General features: G+C 42.7%; 2 protein-coding genes across 2 annotated transcripts in view; one reads left to right on the plus strand and one right to left on the minus strand.

Moving 5' to 3' along the window:
* Nucleotides 1-15,864, plus strand: part of SH3BGRL (SH3 domain binding glutamate rich protein like) — a 39,226-nt gene extending 23,362 nt beyond the window's left edge. The window contains exons 2-4 of the mRNA XM_081897529.1: nt 4,007-4,192; nt 9,755-9,835; nt 12,192-15,864. Coding sequence (XP_081753655.1) covers nt 4,007-4,192; nt 9,755-9,835; nt 12,192-12,224 — 300 coding nt within the window. The 3' untranslated portion in view covers nt 12,225-15,864. The remainder of the gene's footprint in view (nt 1-4,006; nt 4,193-9,754; nt 9,836-12,191) is intronic.
* A 3,327-nt stretch (nt 15,865-19,191) lies between these two features.
* LOC309361860 (SH3 domain-binding glutamic acid-rich-like protein 3) lies at nt 19,192-21,090 on the minus strand. The gene is made up of 3 exons (XM_081897105.1): nt 20,897-21,090; nt 20,133-20,300; nt 19,192-19,608 (listed from the first exon to the last, which is right to left on the minus strand). Exons 1-3 carry the CDS (start codon nt 20,942-20,944, stop codon nt 19,507-19,509), a joined length of 318 nt encoding a protein of 105 aa, XP_081753231.1. The 5' UTR covers nt 20,945-21,090; the 3' UTR covers nt 19,192-19,506.
* Nucleotides 21,091-21,350: the final 260 nt, after the last annotated feature.

Below are 21,350 nucleotides of genomic sequence, written 5' to 3' on the forward strand. Positions count from 1 at the left end.
CCGCTCATATTGAAAACTAACCCTCTCCACGGAAACCTTGGGAATTGTAGTTCTGTGAGGGTGCTGAGGAGGCTTACCGTCAGTTGGGTAATGAACCCATATATTTGTTTCCAAAGTGTGGGTTTTCTTTTGCTGCAGGATGTGAGATGGTTGGGGTCAGGAAGACATTCTCCTTTGAGTAACACACAAAGGATCTGTACTAGCTGTCTATAGGCTACAAAGTCAAATTCCTCCTCTTAATACACAGTCAGGGACCAGCTTACCTTGCACCATGTATCCCTAGCCAATCTTTGTCTTCAGCCAGAGAGGCACTATTGAGGGTGCCTTGCTCCTGCAAGAAACAGGATGTTTAGTGCATCTGTGCCTTGGTTGGGGAATATGTTGCCTAATTAATATGATATCAAGCCAGCAATTTGTTTCAAATGCCCTGCTTCTGATGTGTCTTGCTCAGTCTATCAGTTATTTGTGAATCGTTGCCCAGAGGTTAAATGACTTTTGTGTTGTTTTTATGGATGTGTGATGATTAGCGCCAAGATACTTTGTTTGTTTGTGGTATTTAGGTAAAGCAAGCAGAACAAAGGATAACTTGTAGCTGGGACAGGTTGAGCTAGCCCTAGGCAGAGTAGGCCCAGCAGAGACCTGGCTGCACTTGATCCTGAACCCTGCCCTGCTGATCTGAAATGAGGGCAAAGCTGGGGCAAATTTATTTGTTCTGGCTTCTCAGTCTGCAGCTCTCCTAAGCGTTCCTCAGGAAACAGGGCTGCTGATAGGCCTACCCAAAATAGCTTAATTGTGCTTCCTGGCTTTTCAGACCCTTTTGTTACTGCACACTTCTGTGACTTTTACCTGAGCTATGAGCACATCCTTTTAGGGCAGATGGGGTGCCAGCCTACCGTCTTATATCCAGTCCAAGAGACAGTACTGGTTGCCAGCTTATTATTCCCCCTTATCCTCAGTGTCACCCACAGTAGGTAGGAGCATGGAGACTCCCCCTACTGCCGGGCTCCCTGCCTTTTGCCCTACCTGGCGCTGTGGCACGCGGGTGGCACTGTGGGTTAAACCACAGAGCCTAGGACTTGCCGAACAGAAGGTTGGCGGTTTGAATCCCTGCGATGGGGTGAGCTCCCGTTGCTCGGTCCCTGCTCCTGCCAACCCAGCAGTTCGAAAGCACGTCAAAGTGCAAGTAGATAAATAGGTACCGCTCTGGCGGGAAGGTAAATGGTGTTTCTGTGCGCTGCTCTGGTTCGCCAGAAGCGGCTTAGTCATGCTGGCCACAAGACCCAGAAGCTGTACGCTGGCTCCCTCAGCCAATAAAGCGAGATGAGTGCTGCAACCCCAGAGTCGGTCATGACTGGACCTAATGGTCAGCGGTCCCTTTACCTTTACCCACCATTATTCCCGAGTTCACTGTGTGACATAAATTTCTTTTTCCATTCTGTCTTGCTGTTGGTCTGACAGTGTTCAAGAATCATTCTGTCTTGTGCCTGCTCTATAGCTGATTTGCACTCTAGAAGCGATCCTGTGGAGACTTAAAGCCCTCCCCTCCCCCACTCCACTGGAAGGACATTTTGCCAAATACACATTTTAAAAAGGCAGACAGCAAGTTGAACTAGGTTGTTGTGTGGGTTTTCCCCGTGCTCTAGAGAGTGATCTCATTTTAGCATGTTTATTACTCTTACGTTTAGTAAGCAAAGCTTTAAAAAAAACCAACCTTTGAAATTGTCAAGCATTCCAAATATTTTATTTGTAATTGCCATCTATTTGTTGTTACTAATGAGCTTAGGATACAGAAAGCCCTGGAAAATAATTCAGAAAATTTTCGGCTCTGTAACGCTGGCTTGCTGCTTTATTAATTAGAGAAGAGTGTGAGCTAGAGTACTGACTACACAGTGTTTCTGTAAAACACAGAGCAGTTCCTGGGTCGAGGCAAGCCTATTCCAGAGAGCAGAATCATTTCTGGATTGTTTAATTAATTTTGAAAGTATCCACGGTGTGACTGGCCATCCACACAGACCCTTGTCAAAAGGTGTGGTTTTTGTTTCTGTTTTCTCTTTAAAAGTCTGTTTAAATTTTATCCTCTATGTCTGTTCTTTGACAGTACAAGTTACATCCCCTTGCTTGCATGACCCTGTACATTCGTATTTCCTTTCTGCAAAAAAACCTAAAAAAACAACAACTATGAGGATTAGTTCAGGCAGCCTTGCAGTATAGCACCACCTTGATAGCCATAGGTGCCAAGGAATTGTGTGCAGGCATGTTGGGAGGCTGGTGAAGGTTGGCTTAGAGAATATTGTCTGTTGTGCTTGCTCTGCACATGCAGCAGAATGAGGTGGTAGAATGGCTGTATCCCTGTCAACAAATACCTCCTAGCAGAGAGAAAACTAGGACATCAGAGAGGTCATTCTAGCCAAGCCCTTTGCCTGTTGTGCTGGTTTTCCATTTGCAAGGAAGGAGTTGTAATGCCAAGGCAACATTCAGACTTGCAGTCTCAATTAGTCTAGTCCATTTCCCCATCCTGTTCTGCTGCATGTGTAGACCATGCCTCTGCCTTCATCCTTCATGTCACTGCAGTGTACGTAGCTGAATGAGCATCCTACCAGAAGCTTCAGACGTGAGAATCAACTTGTATTTCTCCCTCTTGCTTCCCCTTTCAGCCTCTATACCGCAGCATGCCAAGGAGCTTAGCTACCATATTTGGAGCTTGTCTGCCTATCTTCTGACCTCACATCTGCTCAGTGGAGGATTTGGGTGTTTTTACTTGTCCAAATATGGGAAAGCTGCTTGAAGAGTCCAGCATCTGGCCTGAATCGGAAGTAACACAGTGTTTGTAGTGCTGCTTTTCTTAACAGTGGTCTCATTAGCTTAAAGCCAGCCTCTTTTTAAGCTTCTTTTTCTAGTGACAGGAGCTATCTGGGGATGGACAGATGTGCTGCCTGAATCCTACAGTTTCATTATAGCAACATAGGAATCTGTCTTTATACTGAGTAAGACCACTGGTCCATCTAGCCCAGCATTGTTTACACTGACGGGCAGCCGCTATACTGTCCCTACCTGGAGATTCCAGGGACTGAATCTGGGATCTTTACATGCAGAGTAGATGTTCAACTACTGAGCTTTTGGCCCTTTCTGTAAAGGAGTGTGTCCTCCATTGTCTCTCAAGGCAGATGGATGCCAACAACCCAGGATATTATCCAGTCACGAGTGAATAAATAATGTAGGTTACATTTGGGTGAGAAATGGTAGTAACCATGGTTAGATGCTCCTGTAGGCCAGGAGTAGTTCACTTTGTTTATTAGTAGAAACCTGCCTGTGCCTTATGATTGGCCTTGGAGAACCTCTTTGTAGTCACACCCATAACAGCAATTTGGTTGCTGGTCACCAGCTTAGCTTGGTATGCCAAGTATGCCCTTTCCTGGACAGGGATAGCTTGGCCACTGGGATTCATGCACTGATAACTTCACAATTGGACTGCTGTAATGCCTTCTTTGCGGGGGCTTCTCTTGAGTCTGGTCCATAAGGTGTAGCTGGTGAGAACCTTGTGGCCATGATGTTGATTGTAGCACCCAGTCATGTACATTATTGCACCTGTGCTGAGGGAACTTCACTGCCTGACAATCAGTTACAGGGACATGTTCAGTATATTGTTACTAATATATAAAGCCCTGAACGACTTGAGACCAGGTTACCTGAAAGACTGCCTTTCCTTCTGTATAGACTTGCAAAATCACTTAGATTGCCTTGAGAGATTTTACTTATGGTAAACACTACGGAGTATTACAGGGCGGTAAACCAAAAATGGGCATTTCCTACCATTGCCCTTGCATTGTGAGGCACTTCCTTCCGTTGCACATGAAACATCATCCATCAGTTGCTTCAGAATGTCTTGTAAAGACATATCTCTCTTCCCCCTCCCCCCCCCCGGCTTACCCTGATCCATGAGATTTGATCCTGTTATTACTAAATTTCTATTCCCACCTGATTCCTATATATATATATATTGTTCCAGATTAAAAAGCAACAGCAGGACGTGTGTGGCTTTTTGGAAGTCAACAAGATAGAGTATGAGGAGAAGGACATCGCGGCCAATGAAGAGAACCGCAAATGGATGCGGGAGAACATCCCCGAAAACTGCCGGCCGACCAGTGGGAATCCTTTGCCTCCACGAATCTTCAATGATGGCCGGTACCTTGGGGTGAGAACCAGGCCTCTCTTACCTGCCTTTTGGAAGGATACAGTGGGAAATTCTCCTGTGCAAGCCTTGAAATTAGGGCTGACAAGAAATCCTCCATCCTAGTCCAAAAGTGAACATTCAATTTTCAGGAGCCAAATTTCGGTTTGGGGTGGGGGGATATTGTGAAAGGGGGCAGCAGTTTCTTTTTCTTGTCCTCCTTTTTTGTACTTTGTATTAAAAGTTTGGCGAAGGGCTGTAGCTCTGTCGTAGAGCATCTGCTTTGCACACAGAAAGCCCCAGGTTCACTCCCTGGCGTCTCTAGTAGTCAGTGTAAACAATGCTGAGCTACATAGACCAATGATCTGACTCAGCATAAAACAGCTACATATATAAGGTAAAGGTAAAGGGGCCCCTGACCATTAGGTCCAGTCGTGACCGACTCTGGGGTTGTGGGGCTCATCTCGCTTTATTGGCCGAGGGAGCTGGCGTACAGCTTCCGGGTCATGTGGACAGCATGACTAAGCCGCTTCTGGCGAACCAGAGCAGTGCACGGAAATGCTGTTTACCTTCCCGCCGGAATGGTACCTATTTATCTACTTGCACTTTGACGTGCTTTCGAACTGCTAGGTTGGCAGGAGCAGGGACTGAGCAACAGGAGCTCACCCTGTCACGGGGATTTGAACCGCCAACCTTCTGATCAGCAAGTCCTAGGCTCTGTGGTTTAACCCACAGTGCCACCCACGTCCCATAGCTTCATATATAAATGGTTACAAATATAACACTTACAAACAGGTTTAAAAGCCTGCCAATCTCCCTAGGCTGGCAAAGGTTTTTTGATTAAATTTAAAATCATGTCTTCTTCTTTGGCGATCACTTGTAGCCAAGTAAGATTCTTCCATGTCTTCCATGAACACGGTCTTAACAGTGAGTCCCTAAGTGACTGTGGAGGCCAATTCTGGATCCACACGTCCTTCCACAGTGGGGCCATAGGTTTCCGGGCAGGAGTTGATCACGGTGAGGATTTGCCAAGCATGGCTTCCTCTTAACACGTTTCTCCCTTTCGTCCTGAGTTTGAGCGTCTTCAAACACCTTTGTTAAAGGCTGTTCTCCATTTGGAGCGCTGTCAGTCCAGTGTTTTCTCAATTGTTGGTGTTTATAGCACATTTTTTAGTGGGTTAAACCACAGAGCCTATGACTTGCCGATCAGAAGGTCAGCAGTTCGAATCCCCGCTATGGGGTGAGCTCCCTTTGCTTGGTCCCTGCTTCTGTCAACCTAGCAGTTCGAAAGCACATCAAAGTGCAACTAGATAAATAGGTACCACACTGGTGGGAAGGTAAACGGCGTTTCTGTGCACTGCTCTGGTTCACCAGAAGTGGCTTAGTCATGCTGGCCACATGACCCGGAAGCTGTATGCTGGCTCCCTCGGCCAATAAAGCGAGATGAGCGTGCAACCCCAGAGTCGGCCACGACTGGACCTAATGGTCAGGGGTCCCTTTACCTTTTTTTTTAATAGCACATTTTTAAAGATTTGCCTTGATAAAGTCTTTAAACCTCTTGTGTTATCCACCGGTATTTCGCTTTCCATTCTTAAGTTGAGATAGAGTAGTTGCTTTGGAAGATGATAATCAGGCATCTGAACAACATGACCAGTCCAACAAAGTTGATATTGAAGAATCATTGATTTGACACTGGTGATCTTTGCTTCTTCCAGTACACTGGCATTAGTTTGCCTGTCTTCCCAAATGATATGTAAAAATTTTCAGAGACACTATTGATGGAATCTTTTGAGGAGTTGGAACCTTTTGAGGAGTTAAAACCATGTAATAAGTTGCCCAGTGTGTAAAAACCATGCAGTATGCTCATATTCTGACCCCTTTCTCCTGTTTTATTGTGGCTGATCTGGAGCTTTCTGTGTTATTCCCTTGATACTCATAAGACGAGACTCTGCTTTAGGTGCCTGGCCTTTATGACTTGAAGACATGCAAAATGTTTTGCCCTTAATGGCAGCTATTTGGCTAACTTCACTTTGGTTCTCCCATGTGACCTGCCCGAGATCTGTGACCTTTGGTGGGAGAGGCTTTGCATTAAAGAGCTAGGCTGATTACATCACAGGGGGAATTGAAAAACCTCCTGCTGGCTCTGTTAAACACTAGTATTTTCTCAACTGCAGTTGCAAAATTATTGGTTTCCTCTGTCACACTTGGCAGTATAGAGTTAAGCTGACTGAATCCAGCAATGTGTTTTGTGTCACTGATGATGGTTAATTAATAATAATAATTGAAAGGAAATGGTGTATCTGGGTGGTCTATTTTTCATTATCCTTTCCCTTCCAGGGGTCGGAGCACCAGCTGTCACTTAAAAACAGCAACTCTGCCTTACCAAAATACATTATACTGTATTTGCTTAAGCAGTGTACACGCTTGAACTTTCCCTGGTGCAAATTGGATCCAGTCCCACTAAAATGTGGAAATGTGTAGCTTCCCCTTTTGCCTTTGGCTTCCTGTTTGAGTTAACTTAGATTTCCATCATTCAAGACACAGAAAGCTTTGGGATTTACCGGTGTCATCCTGTGCAATGCCTGCTCAGAAATAATTTCCATTCACTCCAGGCAAATCTGTACAGGATTGCAACATCAATCTCCTCCCATGTTCTTATTCAATTTTTTTAAATTTTTAAATAGGATGCTGATTATTAAAGAGTACTGCTTCAAAAGATAAGATAGTGATTTGATGGTTTGGGTTTTGTTTTTTTTAATGATTTATACACCACCTAATTTTTTTTTTTTTAAATACAAATCCTCTAACTGGTTTGCAGTTTTTAAAACTGGCAGTTTTAAAAACAATTATTGGGTAGATTTCAGAAGATGTTGAAAACAGTACAGTGAAGGTGGCTACCCAGAGAATAGGGGAGCGTGCTACACTAAAAGACTGATTCATTACAAGTGCAGACAAGTTACAGAAAGATGCATGGCCTCTCATTTCTGTAGTACAACTTGATAGCAAGAAATGAGATGCTCACTGTTGGCATCTTCCAGGGTGTCAGTTGGGCAGTGGGGGGGGGGGACATCTGTGTCTTCTGCAAGTATCATATGTTGTGCCTCTTGGCCTAGCAGGCAATTATCCAGTCCTTTTAGAACCTGGAGGAGGAAGAAACAGAGTAGGAGTTTAAAGATGCATGTATTGCTGTTGCCATGGATACTGAGACCTACTGTCTTGGCACCATGTTCAAGCTATACATTGTTAATGTTAGAAATTTTGGAGCTTAATGCTGTATTTGGGAGCTAGACGATTGCCAGGCATTCTAATTCCCAGCCCGCACTAGATACGACAACTTTTCAAGGAAGCTCTTCTCATGAACAGTGGGTAAGAAATAGAATATAATTACTATTACACACACACACACTTTAAAAACTGACCTGCTTTTTTATATGCTCAAAGTAGTTTATAAAAATGCAACTTAGCAAATAAAAAGGAGGGGGGGATCCTAAAAAACAGTAAGATATCATCTTCACTTTATTTGTATGATGTCTTTCCACAAAAAAATTGTGCTTACAATAGCGGTGTGTAGCGTTTATCAATGAAAACAGCAATACATCATAAAATCAACAATTGTGAGAACGATTTCATAACAGCACCGATAATAAAAGAGTAGTGTATATGTTACAATAAAAAACTGTTCAATCACATCCAAAAAACCACACCCCAAGTTTTTTTAAAAATCTTGGCTAGGTTACATTTGCATAGGCAGTACAGTGGTACCTTGGGTTAAGTACTTAATTCGTTCCGGAGGTCCATTCTTAACCTGAAACTGTTCTTAACCTGAAGCACCACTTTAGCTAATGGAGCCTCCTGCTGTTGCTGTTGCCACGCCACCAGAGCACGATTTCTGTTCCCATCCTGAAGCAAAGTTCTTAACCTTAGGTACTGTTTATGGGTTAGCGGAGTCTGTAACCTGAAGTGTATGTAACCTGAAGCGTATGTAACCTGAGGTACCACTGTATACAAATATAACTTTCTCCTGAGGCTAATTGAAACTAGCAATCCTGTGATGTCGAAATACATCAATAAATCCAACTCATTGTCACTCCAAACGGGGTACCAACTTGAATAAAATATGGGAGGTGGTCTCTTGGTAAGCCCGCCCCGTATAATCAATCACATGACGCAGTGCATGGGTGCCATTTAATTGGCAATGCCCATCAACTTGGGGGGGGGCAGCCCACTCAAATATTTGGGGTGGGGGTTGAAGATCCCTTGGCCCCTGGGAGTTGGCTCCTATGATTCCAAAGCCTTTACATGTGAGTTTTGTACCAATTTCTGAATGCCAGACGTATATAACTAAGTTGCCTAAGGGGAGAGCATTCAACCACTATGGGGCCAACACCCCAAAGGCCCTCATTTGAGCAATGGGTGGCATTGCTTCCTGTATTGGGGGAACATGGAATTAAGTCTATGAAAATGATGTTAATAGGCAGGCAGGTTCCAACAAACTTCCTGGAGGCATCTGGCTGTGGTGAGAACAGAAAGCTGAACTAGTTAGGCCTTTGGTCTGTTCTTACAAGATCTCAGGGTGTGGTCCAAAAAGTTAGTTGATATAACTTGCTGAAGCTGAGTGGGTTGGGATCTAGTCAGTGTCCAAATTGGGAGACTGACTTGAGAGTCCATATATGTTGCCTTGAGTTCCAAGGAAGAAATTTAGAGGGGAAATATTAAAAGCACCAAAATGTTCTAAGCACTGCACATATATTAAAAGATAAGACAGCCTTTTGAAGGCATGATAAAAAAGGAAGGAAGAAAAAGGAATGAGGTGGGAAAAGGAAAGCTAGCAGCTTCTCCTTTATTGACCAGTAAGAACCAGTTGGTCTCTTGTTTAACATGATGCTTTTTCTAGGAGGCATGAGTGCAGCTCCCAGCAGCCTTTGGGGCCTTGGCTGATGGCACAGGCCAGAGTATGCCTCATTTTTGTTTTGTGGTCCTAGGGCAACTGGCAGTGGGAGTAGAGTGTTCTTTCTTGAAGGAAGGGGGGAAGCAACTCAATCAGCCCCACCTGCAAATGCAGCTAATGAAGAACAAGATACTGTGTCCTTCATAACTTGGGGCCTAGTTATCTTAGAGAACACTTCTCCCTGCATGAGCTCCCACCTACCATATCTCAAAGACTAGCCCAGGGTTCACCAGTCTTTATAGATTTTAGGGTGAGCGCCTTCTGGTTACTCCCCAGATCAGCCCCTCCCTGAGAGAGTTGGGGGGGGGGAGAGAACAAACATTTTGCTTTTCCAAAGTGTAAACATTGGAACCAGTAGAATTAATCTGAGTCTTGAAAAGGATGTAGAGTTGAAAAAGGAAGTGGGAAGGAGTGTCACATTTCCAACTTCTTAAACTTTTCAATGGAGAGGAAGATAACTGTCTTCACAACCAAGGGGGCATTGAGTGAGAATGGTTTTTGCAAGTGCGAGGGGAAGACTTCAATGGGCTCTACTGTGCCCAAGGGTGCCATGTTGGTGACCCTTGGATGAGCCATTCTAACTGGATTGTTATTGCTGGAATGTTGATTCTCTTTCTGCTTTTTTTTTAATCTGAAAGAACTATGACGATTTCTTCGAAGCTAGAGAGAATAATGCGGTATATGCCTTTTTAGGCTTGACTGCCCCACCTGGTTCCAAGGTACGTATAATTTCATCTTGATGCCTGCTTATTTTCCCCCAGGTATTTGCATAAATATTTTCACTTCTTTAGTAAAACATCATAACAGTTCTAAAGGAAGATTTCTACTTGTTTTCAGAAACTCAAGCTATGTGCTTTTGCAGAAAGCATCTGTGGAGGATCACTATCCAGATAATGACTGCAGCATTGGGGGCACCTAACCCTCTGCACCATTGTCCCACTGAAAATTATCCCACCTCCAACACACACACACAGAGAGAGAGAGAGAGAGAGAGAGAGAGAGAGAGAGAGAGAGAGGTGCCCCAATGGTGCTGTGTATTGCTGGTATACCCTTGATGGGGCAGTATTGCAGGGAGGAAAGGGTTAAACCTCCCCTCCCCCAACCTTAGCCTTGATCCAGGTTGGCTGCTTTTTCTGGCAGAAAGTAGACTGCTTGAATCCTGTGCTTACCATAATGTGTAGGAAAGAGAGGAGGTGGGTAGGGAAACAATCCACAAGAGGGGACAGAAGAGGGAGTCCTTAAAAATCAGAACTTGCTAAAGCGTTTGTTGTAAAGGTGAATGTTAGCTGTGAAATATCTGAACATTCTTGGAACAGTGCTGTCTCTTTGTAATAGACTTTTGCCTTAGGTAGTTTACAGACTTGTTTTGCGTAGCTGTCTAGGTTAGTTAAGCACTGGATTCCTGTGAGAGCTCTTGAAATGGGAAAATTCTTTTCTGATTTCAATCAGATGAGATAGGACTAGCTTGCCTGCTAGCATTCTTCTATGTAAACACGTTTGAAGAGTAATTGATTCGCTATCAAGTGTTCACAGTGCTACATTTTCTCTCCAGCCCACCTTTTGATCTGATAAGTTGGTTCTTAAGGTTATTGTTCTTAAGGTTATTAGCTGTCATGCTTATTGACTCCTTGAATTTAAAAGGGGGAGGATTTGAAAATATTTAGCATTTGTATTGTGAACCATTGCTTTTTGTGTATGTGTGTGTTTTGGTTATATCTCTTGCACACAGAGAGACACACACCAGTTTCCCTGAAAAGAAACTCTGGGAGATATACCTTGACTTTTCAAAACATAGCTACTGAATTGCTGATTGCAGGATTTGAGTATACACAAAAAATGTTCATGTGATGTCCTTGCAAACACACCTGAGAGCCAGGATTGGCCCTGCTAAGTACATACTGTATGTGCTGAAAACCTGGGTGGTTGTTTTTTAAACAAACCCACATCCACCCACCCACCCACCCACCCACCCACCCACCCACCCACATAATTGTTTAAAGCATACCCAAAGCAACAACTTAGTGCAAAATAAAAAAATCAAGGTTTCTAAAATGGAAACATCTAGAAATGTGCTGGTTTAAAAACTCATCACCAACAACAGCAAAAAATGGAGTTCACAATCCAGGAAACACATAGGAATGTAGCTGTTGAGCATCTCTAAGGGAGGACTTTCTAGGTTAGCTGTTGCACAAATTAGAATGCAACTTAAAACTTTTGACAGATGTAGGATAAAGAGACATTGGAACAGATTCTTCCAGGGGTGCTGGTTCCTATTGGGACTAGTAGGGCGGTAGGAAGGTAGGTAGAGCTAGAACCAATGATAGCCAGAGCCCACTAATTTTAGCTTTGTACCCATCCTCCTCCTTCCTGCTGAGCTCTGCAAGTGGAAGACCAAGACTAGGGAGGAGGAAGATGGCAGGCAGGACCACCCCTGGCTTGGCCTGTAAGTAAGAAGGACTGCAGTTGGTGGGGCAGTATCCTGTCTACCCTAATAGATCAGCCTCTATTCAGATATGCTCTGAGCCCACCTTGAAACATGAACTTGCAAGCATTTAAGTGACTTGGGCTGTGATCCTAACCCCACATCTCTGGGCGTAAGCCCAATTGAATTCAGTGGGGCTTGCTTCTGAGCAGATATGGTTAGGATTGCATGGCTGAGTACTAGTTGAAGCCCTGCCATCTTGCCCTTTCCCACTGGTTCCATGGCCGCCTACTGCCAGCCACTCCCTGCCCGCTGTTGTTGCAGAAGGCAGAAGCAGCAATGAGCAACAGAACCAGTGTGAAAGGGGCAAGACTATGCAGTTCCAGCCGGTGTTTGAGCTAGTCTGCCTTTTATGTCCTATGCTAGCACACAGTGTCTCCTTGGGCCTGTGAGTGATAAGCTGAGATCAGTGGGAATTCTGCCATTTGCACAATGTGGCTTTGTTATTTGCCCAAGTAGCGCCACAATTTTTCCTTTCTTGTCTGTCATCAAAACAAACACACGTGTCCAAGTTGCCATTGTTTTGTTTTAATAGTAATAACACCCTTGCATTTTGTTTATTTCTGACGCTGTTTTTATTGTTGTTATTCTAGGAGGCAGAAGCCCTGGCGAAGCAAGAAGCGTGAATATTTTCCCTTGTGCCTAAAGCCTTAAATGTTCTGCGAAGGGAAATTTCAACAGCTTTTTGATACAGTAGCAAAATTATCTATGCTTCAAGAATTCCGCCCCACCCCCTATGCTGATTGCTGCACACGGCATCCCCACTATACATGAATATAAAATGGAAAATGCCAAGTGAAAACTCAAACTTGCCATGAAGACAAAGGGTGTCATTAAAGGAAGTGTTTAGAAATAATGAATTTTCCCCCACTTGTTCACCCAAGTGGTGCAATCTGCTTTTTGGCAATTTTGTAATTTTTTTATTTTATTTTTTGTAAACTTAAAAAAACACCCCACCTTATTTTACTATTAGTAATGCAAATCTGTAGTTATACTTGTAGTTCCAACAGCTGAAACAGCAGCAAATAATTCTGTTAATCAACGCCAGTGCCTCAAAAACATTACTGAAAAATAATGTTGGTGTTTCTTTAAATGTGATTTTTGAAACAAAAAAAGTTAATGCGTAGTGTAGTAATAGTTGTAGTTGCTTGCTGAGGTTAGGGTATTTCTTCATTTGTAGGATGCATTTTGAAATTGTCTACTGTAATTTTTCAGCACACAGCTTAGACCTTTATTAAAAATGCCTTATAATTCTCATTGGAGTGACCAATGTGAGGAATTCTCACAAACTCAAGATTTGATTACATTATAATATATCTGCTTTTCAAGGACCTGAAAATGCCTACTTGTGTAAGATTTTAGTGCAGTCATGGTGAAATGTACATAACAAACCATATTACAAATAAGCCAAAAAAACCACAAGAAATAAACCTGCTCTGGTCCTCATCTTCTGTAAAATTTGAAGGCTTTCATGCGACGTTTTGCAAAAAAAAAAAAAAAAATTCCATTCCACTTTGCTCGTGTATGTTTTAGAACTTGAAAAGCATAATCAAGTTATTGCTATTTGGAATAATAGTCATTCTGAGTAAATCTTCGCTGCTTTGTAGGAAGAGAGAATAATGAGAAAAAATGCCACCTCTACAGATTTGTCAGTGTGGATTTGCAATGCCATGAAGCTGCTTTCAGCAATCTTTGCTCATTGTGTTGATTTTCATTTAGTGCAATATTGAGCTGTTATCATTGCAACAGGCAATAACCTCACTCAGAAAACATTCTGGGGGACTGATTCATTGAGGCCTCTAAGTTGGAAAGTAATCTTGAAGACTGTGTGCCAAAGCTCTGATCCAGTGATATCTTGCCAAACACCTTTTGTCTACTGGCCACAATTTATCTCTTGTCCCCTTGTATATTGAACAAAGATGCTTTCTAATCTGTTGATTTTGACCTTAATAGTCTACTTGATCCTTGCTACCAAGTATTTTCTTTTCAAGGGTTTCCCCCCACTCCCTTAATTGGTGTGTTTATGAATGGGATTCATACCAATTTGCAGGACTGTCTACTGTATGCAAGCGCTCTGAGAATCAGGCTTCCTTTTCAGACATAGTGTAGCTTGTCACCATCTTATCATTTGTTAGACCTGGGTGATGAGCTTGAGGAGTAAAGTCTCCATACTCCAGAATATTTGAGAAGACAGTGGAGTTTAAAAGAGAAAGCAGTTATGTGACTTCCTTTGCTGACCTGTTCCCCCCCCCCAATAGAAAATGTTGGATGCAATGTTTGCAGAAATGGGTGCAGTCCAAAAGCAGCTGCTGCCTTATTTTACAAGCTCTGTAATGTAAAAGAGTTGGAAGCACAGCAGTATATGGAGTAGCTTTCACTATTTGCTTTAGCCCAAATGCTGTTTCTGAGCAGGTTTCTTAGTATGAGCTCTGTTTGGATTGGAAAATATGTTTCTTTCTCCCCTTTTCTGCATGGATTCTCCTTTCTGTCCTTTGGGATGTGATTACTGTAGCTTGCGGTGACATCTGAATCAGAAAACTATGGGTTATTACTTGCTTGCAAGCTATGGGTTGCAAACCTACTTCAATCCATAGTCTCAAATCATTGCTTACAGGGTCTTGTTGTCCATTCTTTTCCTAATTATTCATACCAATGAAACAAGAAACCAGGACAACTGCAGTTGGGATTCAGTTGCATGCCAGCAAATCTGGGCTACACCTTTAATGTGGATTTGGCACTCTTTACAATAAACCTACTTCTCCCACTCCAAATGATTTTCTTTTGAAAGGATGTGATTGGAAAATGCACTGTAAAGTGTAGCATAACAGATTTTTGACGTGATGCAATGTAACCTCTCCCCCCCCCAAAAAAATACAGAATGAATGCTTGACAACTGTGCACACCATATAACTTGCCCACAATCTTTGTGCAAACAAATGAGGTTGAATGCCCAATAAGTCACTTGTCTGGAAGTGACCTAGGAAATGGAAGCGTGACCAGTGCACAAGATGGAAGGAGGGCTACAGAAATCCATAGCATGCTCTTCATTCTCTGGGGGTTAATTGGGATGAGGAACCTCAGGCCTGGGAAGCAAATGTACCTTATCTGTGGGTCTCTTCTCAAGTCACATCAGCCTGCTTTATACCTATTTAGTGTTTTTGCCAGGATATAATGTGCCCTTAAGCTCTGATCGTGCTTCTTGCTTTCCTAGATGAAAGATACGGAGGGATATGTGAGCAAATTGTTGTTCCACTTTTGCTTCTGTCACCCACCACTGGCATGCGGCCCCCAGAAGGTTGTCTAGAAGGTCATGTGGCCCTTTGTCTGAAGAAGGTTCCCCACTCCAGATTAATCATTCATGTTTCAACCAGATTAGGGATATATAGGCAGCAATTTTAATAACTGAAACAGGCGGCCTACACCCATGGGGACCCGATTCACACATTGTATTTGCCCATGTGTGCCCAAAGTGATGTAGGACTGCAGAAAGTAGGGTGAACCAATGGTTTGTTTCCATGTTTTGCCATACAGTAGGAAGCCATCTCTTTTTGCCTGTCTCTTTCTTTGTCCTCCAGTGAATTAGCATCTGGAGACGCTTCAGCTCTAACTGCACTCTGTAGTAAATTGAGTCAAGGGTGGGATAGGATAATTCCTGTTGGAAGGACAAAAGCATGAACACATTGCATTGGAAAGAACAGTGGTGGCCTATTGAAGTTGTGGTCCATGTATTGAGCTTGAACAGATGTGTATTTTTAAGTTTCTTGTATGCATTTTAGAAACTCTGGACTGTGTTGTGGATGTTGTTTTTCAGTTGCTCACTTTTACAAGTGGGATAAAAAATTGCTTTCCTTAAAACCGTGGCTGTTTTAGGACATGTAAATATAACTCACACGGAGTCAGCACTGGGAAAATAGTGCTTCTAAATTTAAATGTAAGTCCCCACTTCTCTCTGTGTTGAATGGTGTGCCATGGTACAAGATCTTGAGGTCATGAGTCCCCTTAACACCTTCACTCTCCTTCCCAGGAATGTGACTTCTTCCAAACACATTATGGGAGGGTGGAAACAAATATTCTTACGTGAATCATCATAACTTGGCAGTCTTGGGGGTATCACAGCAGGGAATATCACAGCCAATTTCAGGAAGCAATTTTGACATTTCCTTTTTACAGTCATTTCTACAACCAGTAAGGCAACGAAACATCTTAGATTGTCATATTGACTCATGCCATAGAATTGCAATAAAGCAATTCCAAACAGCCTGCAAATTTAGAATTGTTTGTGTTTTGTTTTTGTTTTTAAAAAAAGAATTCGCAAACCCATCAGAATCCCTGCAAAAACAGCACCTGTGAATGTTGGGTTAATGTATTCACAGAATATTGAGACTTTTCCAGTAAGAGGCAATGGCTAGTAGTTGGTACCATCACATTATAATGGAATTCTCTGTCTTAGGGTATAGTTATGATTGTGTCTTAAATGAATTTAATTGCCAATTAGATAAATTCACAGAAGGCAGACCTATCCATGCCTGTTAGCTACAGTTGCTAAAATGGAACCTCCGGTTGATCTCTTTATTATCAGTGGCTAAGATCCGAAGTTGGGCAGGATAGCTGCCTACACTTTGTGGAAGCTTCCAACCAATCACTATTTGGAAACCAGATGCTAGAAGAGGTCTTATGTTCATATCAAAGGTCAAAGTACAGGCTTTTATCCGTGCTGTGAGCCGAACCCTGCTGCTGCTGCTGTTGCTTCTAGTATTCAGTTTTGTTCAGTCACAGCCCAATTTTGATCTTGGTCCTACTGTGAATCCCAGTTCAGGTCAACTTTATCATGTGTTCTGGGAAGAAAATGTTCAATTCTGAATGCTAGTGTGCCATTTATTATCCCTGGACTGCTTTGCAGGTTCAAGTAGCAGGCAATGATTCGAGGAGATATGGTGATAAATCTGTAACAAGCATTATTGCTAGCTCGTTAAAGAAAAAAAGATTGTGCAGTCCAGGCTGCCTTGATGGCAATCTGAGGGCACAATAATCCAGCAAGCAGCTTTTTCTCATTGAGGTATACCCCTTTAGGTGATTCATTGTTGTCCCATTCTAAAATGGTAGTACTACTACTACAGTGGTACCTTGGTTTTCAAACGTAATCCATTCCGGAAGACTGTTTGAGTTCCGAAATGTTCGAAAACCAAGGACTCAATAGCTGACAACTATCTTGCACCCAGCAGAAGCCGCGTAGCATGTTCAACTTCCAAGGTTTGTTTGAAAACGGAAACATTCGACTTCCGAGATGTTTGAAAACCAAGGTACCACTGTACTACTATATAATTCATTCTGTGACCATAGGCCATAACTACATCATGCAAAAAGAAAATTCCTTGTTTACATGGAGGGTGTGGTTTGTTTGTATGGAACGGCATTCAGTCATGCATGGCACACCTGCATCTTGAAAAAGTAGGCAACCTCAGATGTACATTCAGCAGCACCAAGAGAACTAAGCCAACATCTCTTTTGTAAGAGATTTGCCTTTAAACTGCTTTTTGAGACTTGGTAAAATTGAATTCTTGTGCTTTATATTAAAAACCTGAAATAATGTACTCTTTCCTCAAGTAAGGACTTTCTTGTTTTTATTAATAATAATCAGGCTTGTCATTTTTAACAATCTTGGGGTTGTTTTTTAAGGGTTTTTTTTAAATTAATGACTGCCTTTCCTGTTTTTAATGTGTGTTTTTTTAAAAAAAATCCCTCTGTCCCCTTCTGTGATCATTCTGGGTCCTGGATTAGGAAATAAAATCACAGGATGTTTTGCTTCTCTCTTAATATATATATATATATATATATATATATATATATATATATATATTTGCTTTCGTAGATTTTCACGGGTACAGGAATGCAGGTTTTGGTGTCCTCTGGTGTCTTCCCGTGTAAAAGTTGGGGTGTCTAGGCGACGTTTCGACGAGGTCTCACTCGTCATCTTCAGGCTGGTGCTTTCGGCGAGTGAGACCTCGTCGAAACGTCGCCTAGACACCCCAACTTTTACACGGGAAGACACCCGAGGACACCAAAACCTGCATATATATATATATATATATATATATATATATATATATATATATGCTTTCGTAGAAATATATATATATATATATATATATATATATATATTTCACAATTGCTGATTTCTTTGAAGGGTATTTTGTCTTTCTGCTAAGTTAGTCTTAAAATTGGTAATCAACACACAGCAATGAAAATCGATTTCAAAAAAATCTGTAGTAACAGATGTACTTCTGCATCTTTCCGTTCACTCTGTTTTGTGTTACAGTAGTATGAATTTCATAATAAAGATTTCTACCTGACACACACACATACACAAGCTTTACTGGTGTCTTGTTTATTTGTAATATCTAACATGCTTCCATGTTAGAGAGACTGGCCTTCAGCTTTTCCCTTTCCCTTTGCTCCATCCTACAACAGGGGACCCCACTTCTACTGTGTTCTCTTATATTTAATCATGTATTCTAAAAGCAAACAGAAATGAAGCCCAAATGGGCCATTGAAAAACGAAGAGGGAAATATTAGCAAGTACTGAAAAACCCTGAGATCTGCTAAAGTATTTACCAAAAGAGTCACAAAATCTTGGCTGATGGAGGGGTAGATGATGTTGGGAGGAGAATGGCTTGCAGTAGCTCTGCACAAGAGAGTTCTGGTTTAGGAAGTGATGATGAACAGCAGCATTTTGGTCCAAACTACATGTGACATTGCATACATATTTTTGCATTCAATATGCATTTAAAAAAATAATAATTCACAGAGCAGCCCCAGGGTAGTGGTGATAATTACTAGGGTTATAATAGTTGAGGAGGGGAGATTGGACCCTTTCATAGGCACAAAGCTTTCTTATATCGAGTCACAAAAATGGTCCATCAAGTTCAGCATTGTCTACACTGGCCAGCAGTGGCTCTTCAAAGTTTCAGGCAGGGAACATTCCCACCTGGAGATGGAACCAGAGACCTTCTCCATGCAAGCCAACCCACACCTGCAGCCTACTTTCCTCTATCTAAAATGAAATGCCGCAAATGACAAAGGAGGAAGGACACATACCCAGGCTCCTTTTCATCTGAACGCCAAAACATCTTGAAGCTCTTGTCTTAATTCTGTGGGCTGTATCGTGTTGTGTATCATGCAATCTTCCATAAAATAACGGTTCTTTCTGTTTGTTTGAAGTAGTTCTATGAACTACCACATTGGGCATACTGTATTTGAATAGTTAAAACTATGACATTCGCTCACACAAGAAGCAGCAATGTCTATCAGTTTGGTTGGCTTCAAAAGAGAATTAGACACTTTATGGAGGTTAAGGCTATCATGGCTACTGAGTATGGTAGCTATGCTGTGCCTCCATAGTCGGAGGCAGGTTGCTTCTGAATACTGTTTCTGGAAATCACAGGAGATTGCATTCAGATCCTGCTTGTGGGCTTCCCAAAGGTATTAGATTGCTGAGAAGAGGATGCTGAACTATGAAGGACACTGGCCTGATCCAGTGGGCTCCTATGTTCTTAATGGGCATGAGACACAAAGGACTGTTAACAGATCAGCTGGTTTTGTATACACTTTGCCTGCCGTTTTAATTGAATATTCCATCCAGATGTGCAATATTTTCCAGTACCTATACTCAAATGTTTTTTCACAGCTAAAAACAATGTGTTTCCACTGAGCTTCTGAAGAAGGTAGTGCTGAACATTGTTTCACAGAGAAGACGGCATGGCACTTGAAGCAAACGTTATCCAAAAAGCTGATTTGTCATTTGTGCAACTAAGGTATTTATAGCTTGGAATTTTTTTGACACGCAGAATTCACAAATTTCATCTAAGTCAAAAACTGGACAATATTTTAATATCTATGTGGAGCCACATCTCAGATGGAAATCCCTTCTCTTGCAACATTGTCTACCCTTCCTATCTTCAGGAACTTCCTAACTTCTTCATTTTCAGTTGCTTCATACAGCATCTCAAAATCCTAAAAACAAATGCAAACAGCCCATTATATAGATTCAAGAAACCAACAAATCTGGTATGCGTAATGGTTACAGCCATCTTACCCAAGATGGTGTTCTCCAGATGTTGCTGGACTACAACTCCCATTATTGCTAGCCATTGTCTGGAACTTACGGGATCTGTAGTCCCAAAACAGCTGGAGAACATCAGGTTGGAAAAAGCTTGGACCTGAGAGGCTTGGATTCAAATCTCCAGTCAATTGTAAGGCTTGCTGGAGCAGTCACCATCTCTCAACCCAACTTGCCCTCCAGGATTGTTGTAAGAATCATTGACGGAAGGCAATGGTGCTCAAATATTTGAGGAAGTTTGGGCTAAAAATGCAATAAACAATAGTTCAAATGGATAAAATATAATTGTGGGTTAGCTACTGTGAGAACAGAGTGCAGGACTACATGGAGCTTTGGCCTGATCCAGCAGGTTGTCTCTTATGTATCTTAGCTGCTTTGTGTGTGTGTCTTTGTGTTTGTGTAGAGTCTGATCTCTTACCCCACAATACTCCTCTCCATTAAATATTTGAGGTGGAATCGCATCTGGCTTCCCAGCTTTGTCCCTCATCTCTTGCAGCAAACTTTCACTGATGGACACATCCACTAACTGGTACTTCATACGGTTTCCATCCAGAATGCGAATGACATCAGACTGCCTTTGCTTCACCTAGGCAGAAACAAACATTCCTGTTGAAGATGGTAGCCCTGAATCATGGAGCCTCTCTTACATGAAGGACAATCACCCCCTACCCCATATAGACCTCTAGGACCAGTTAGAATCTATTTTCACAGTTCAGAGACACATTTCAGCCACAAAAAAATATAAGTACTTATTTCCTACAAGGTGTCTGTTTTTGAAAATTGGAGTTAGCATTTTTTAATTTGGGGGGCAGGGGAAAACAGCGCACCCAAGTAGTTAGCCTTGCCCAAGGCGTGAAATAGCCTGGCACCAGCACCACTCGGAAGAGAGCAAGGTTTGTGCGTGTGCCTAGATAGATATGTGCAGCCAAAAGTCAAAGTAGCTGAGAGTAAGAAATGGGCTCCTGTTTTTTCCAAAAGGTGCATTTGAGCATGTGCAGAGTGCCTTCCGAGTAGACGTGCCATGGGGTTTCTCTAAGTCAGCCCACACCTGTGCCACGAGCCCCTCCTAATCCGCGCCAGATGATGGACACACCTACCCAACCCTCCGTTTGGTGGCTCTATCGCTGCATCCCGGGGGGGGGGGAGCCGTCTCTACCTCTCGTCTAAACGCTCTCCTCTCACCTCCCTGGATCCTGTGACACTGGTGTAATAGACCCGAATAGTGCCCATGCTCACACCGGCTAAGGGCCCCGATCCTCGTTCATCCACCTCCTCCGCCCACTTTAATTTTATCTGCTCCGTCTTGGATAAAACTCTCCCTACCGCCCGCCCGAGCCACAATCTTCGCAGTTGCTATGGAAACGCAGCATCTCCTGCGCTGCCTGGATTATATCCCCCTGCCCCGTTCTCCGCCTGTAGGCTCACCGTACTTTCGGATTGGTCTGCTGGAGCTGCCACTCAAAAAAAAAGGCCAGCCCTCACAACGCAGGCCTATACGCTCTCACGTCCTTCCGCCTCCTGGTGGTTGCTCTCTGGCGCCCCCAAGCGCGGCTTGCGAGGAACGGCAAGAGTTTTTTTTTTGTTTGGAGGAAAAGGTTGCGGGAGGGCGCGGGACAACGGTGATTATACCTTGAAC

The sequence above is a fragment of the Podarcis melisellensis genome, assembly GCF_964234715.1.
Source record: "Podarcis melisellensis genome assembly, chromosome: Z".
Classification (NCBI taxonomy): domain Eukaryota; kingdom Metazoa; phylum Chordata; class Lepidosauria; order Squamata; family Lacertidae; genus Podarcis; species Podarcis melisellensis.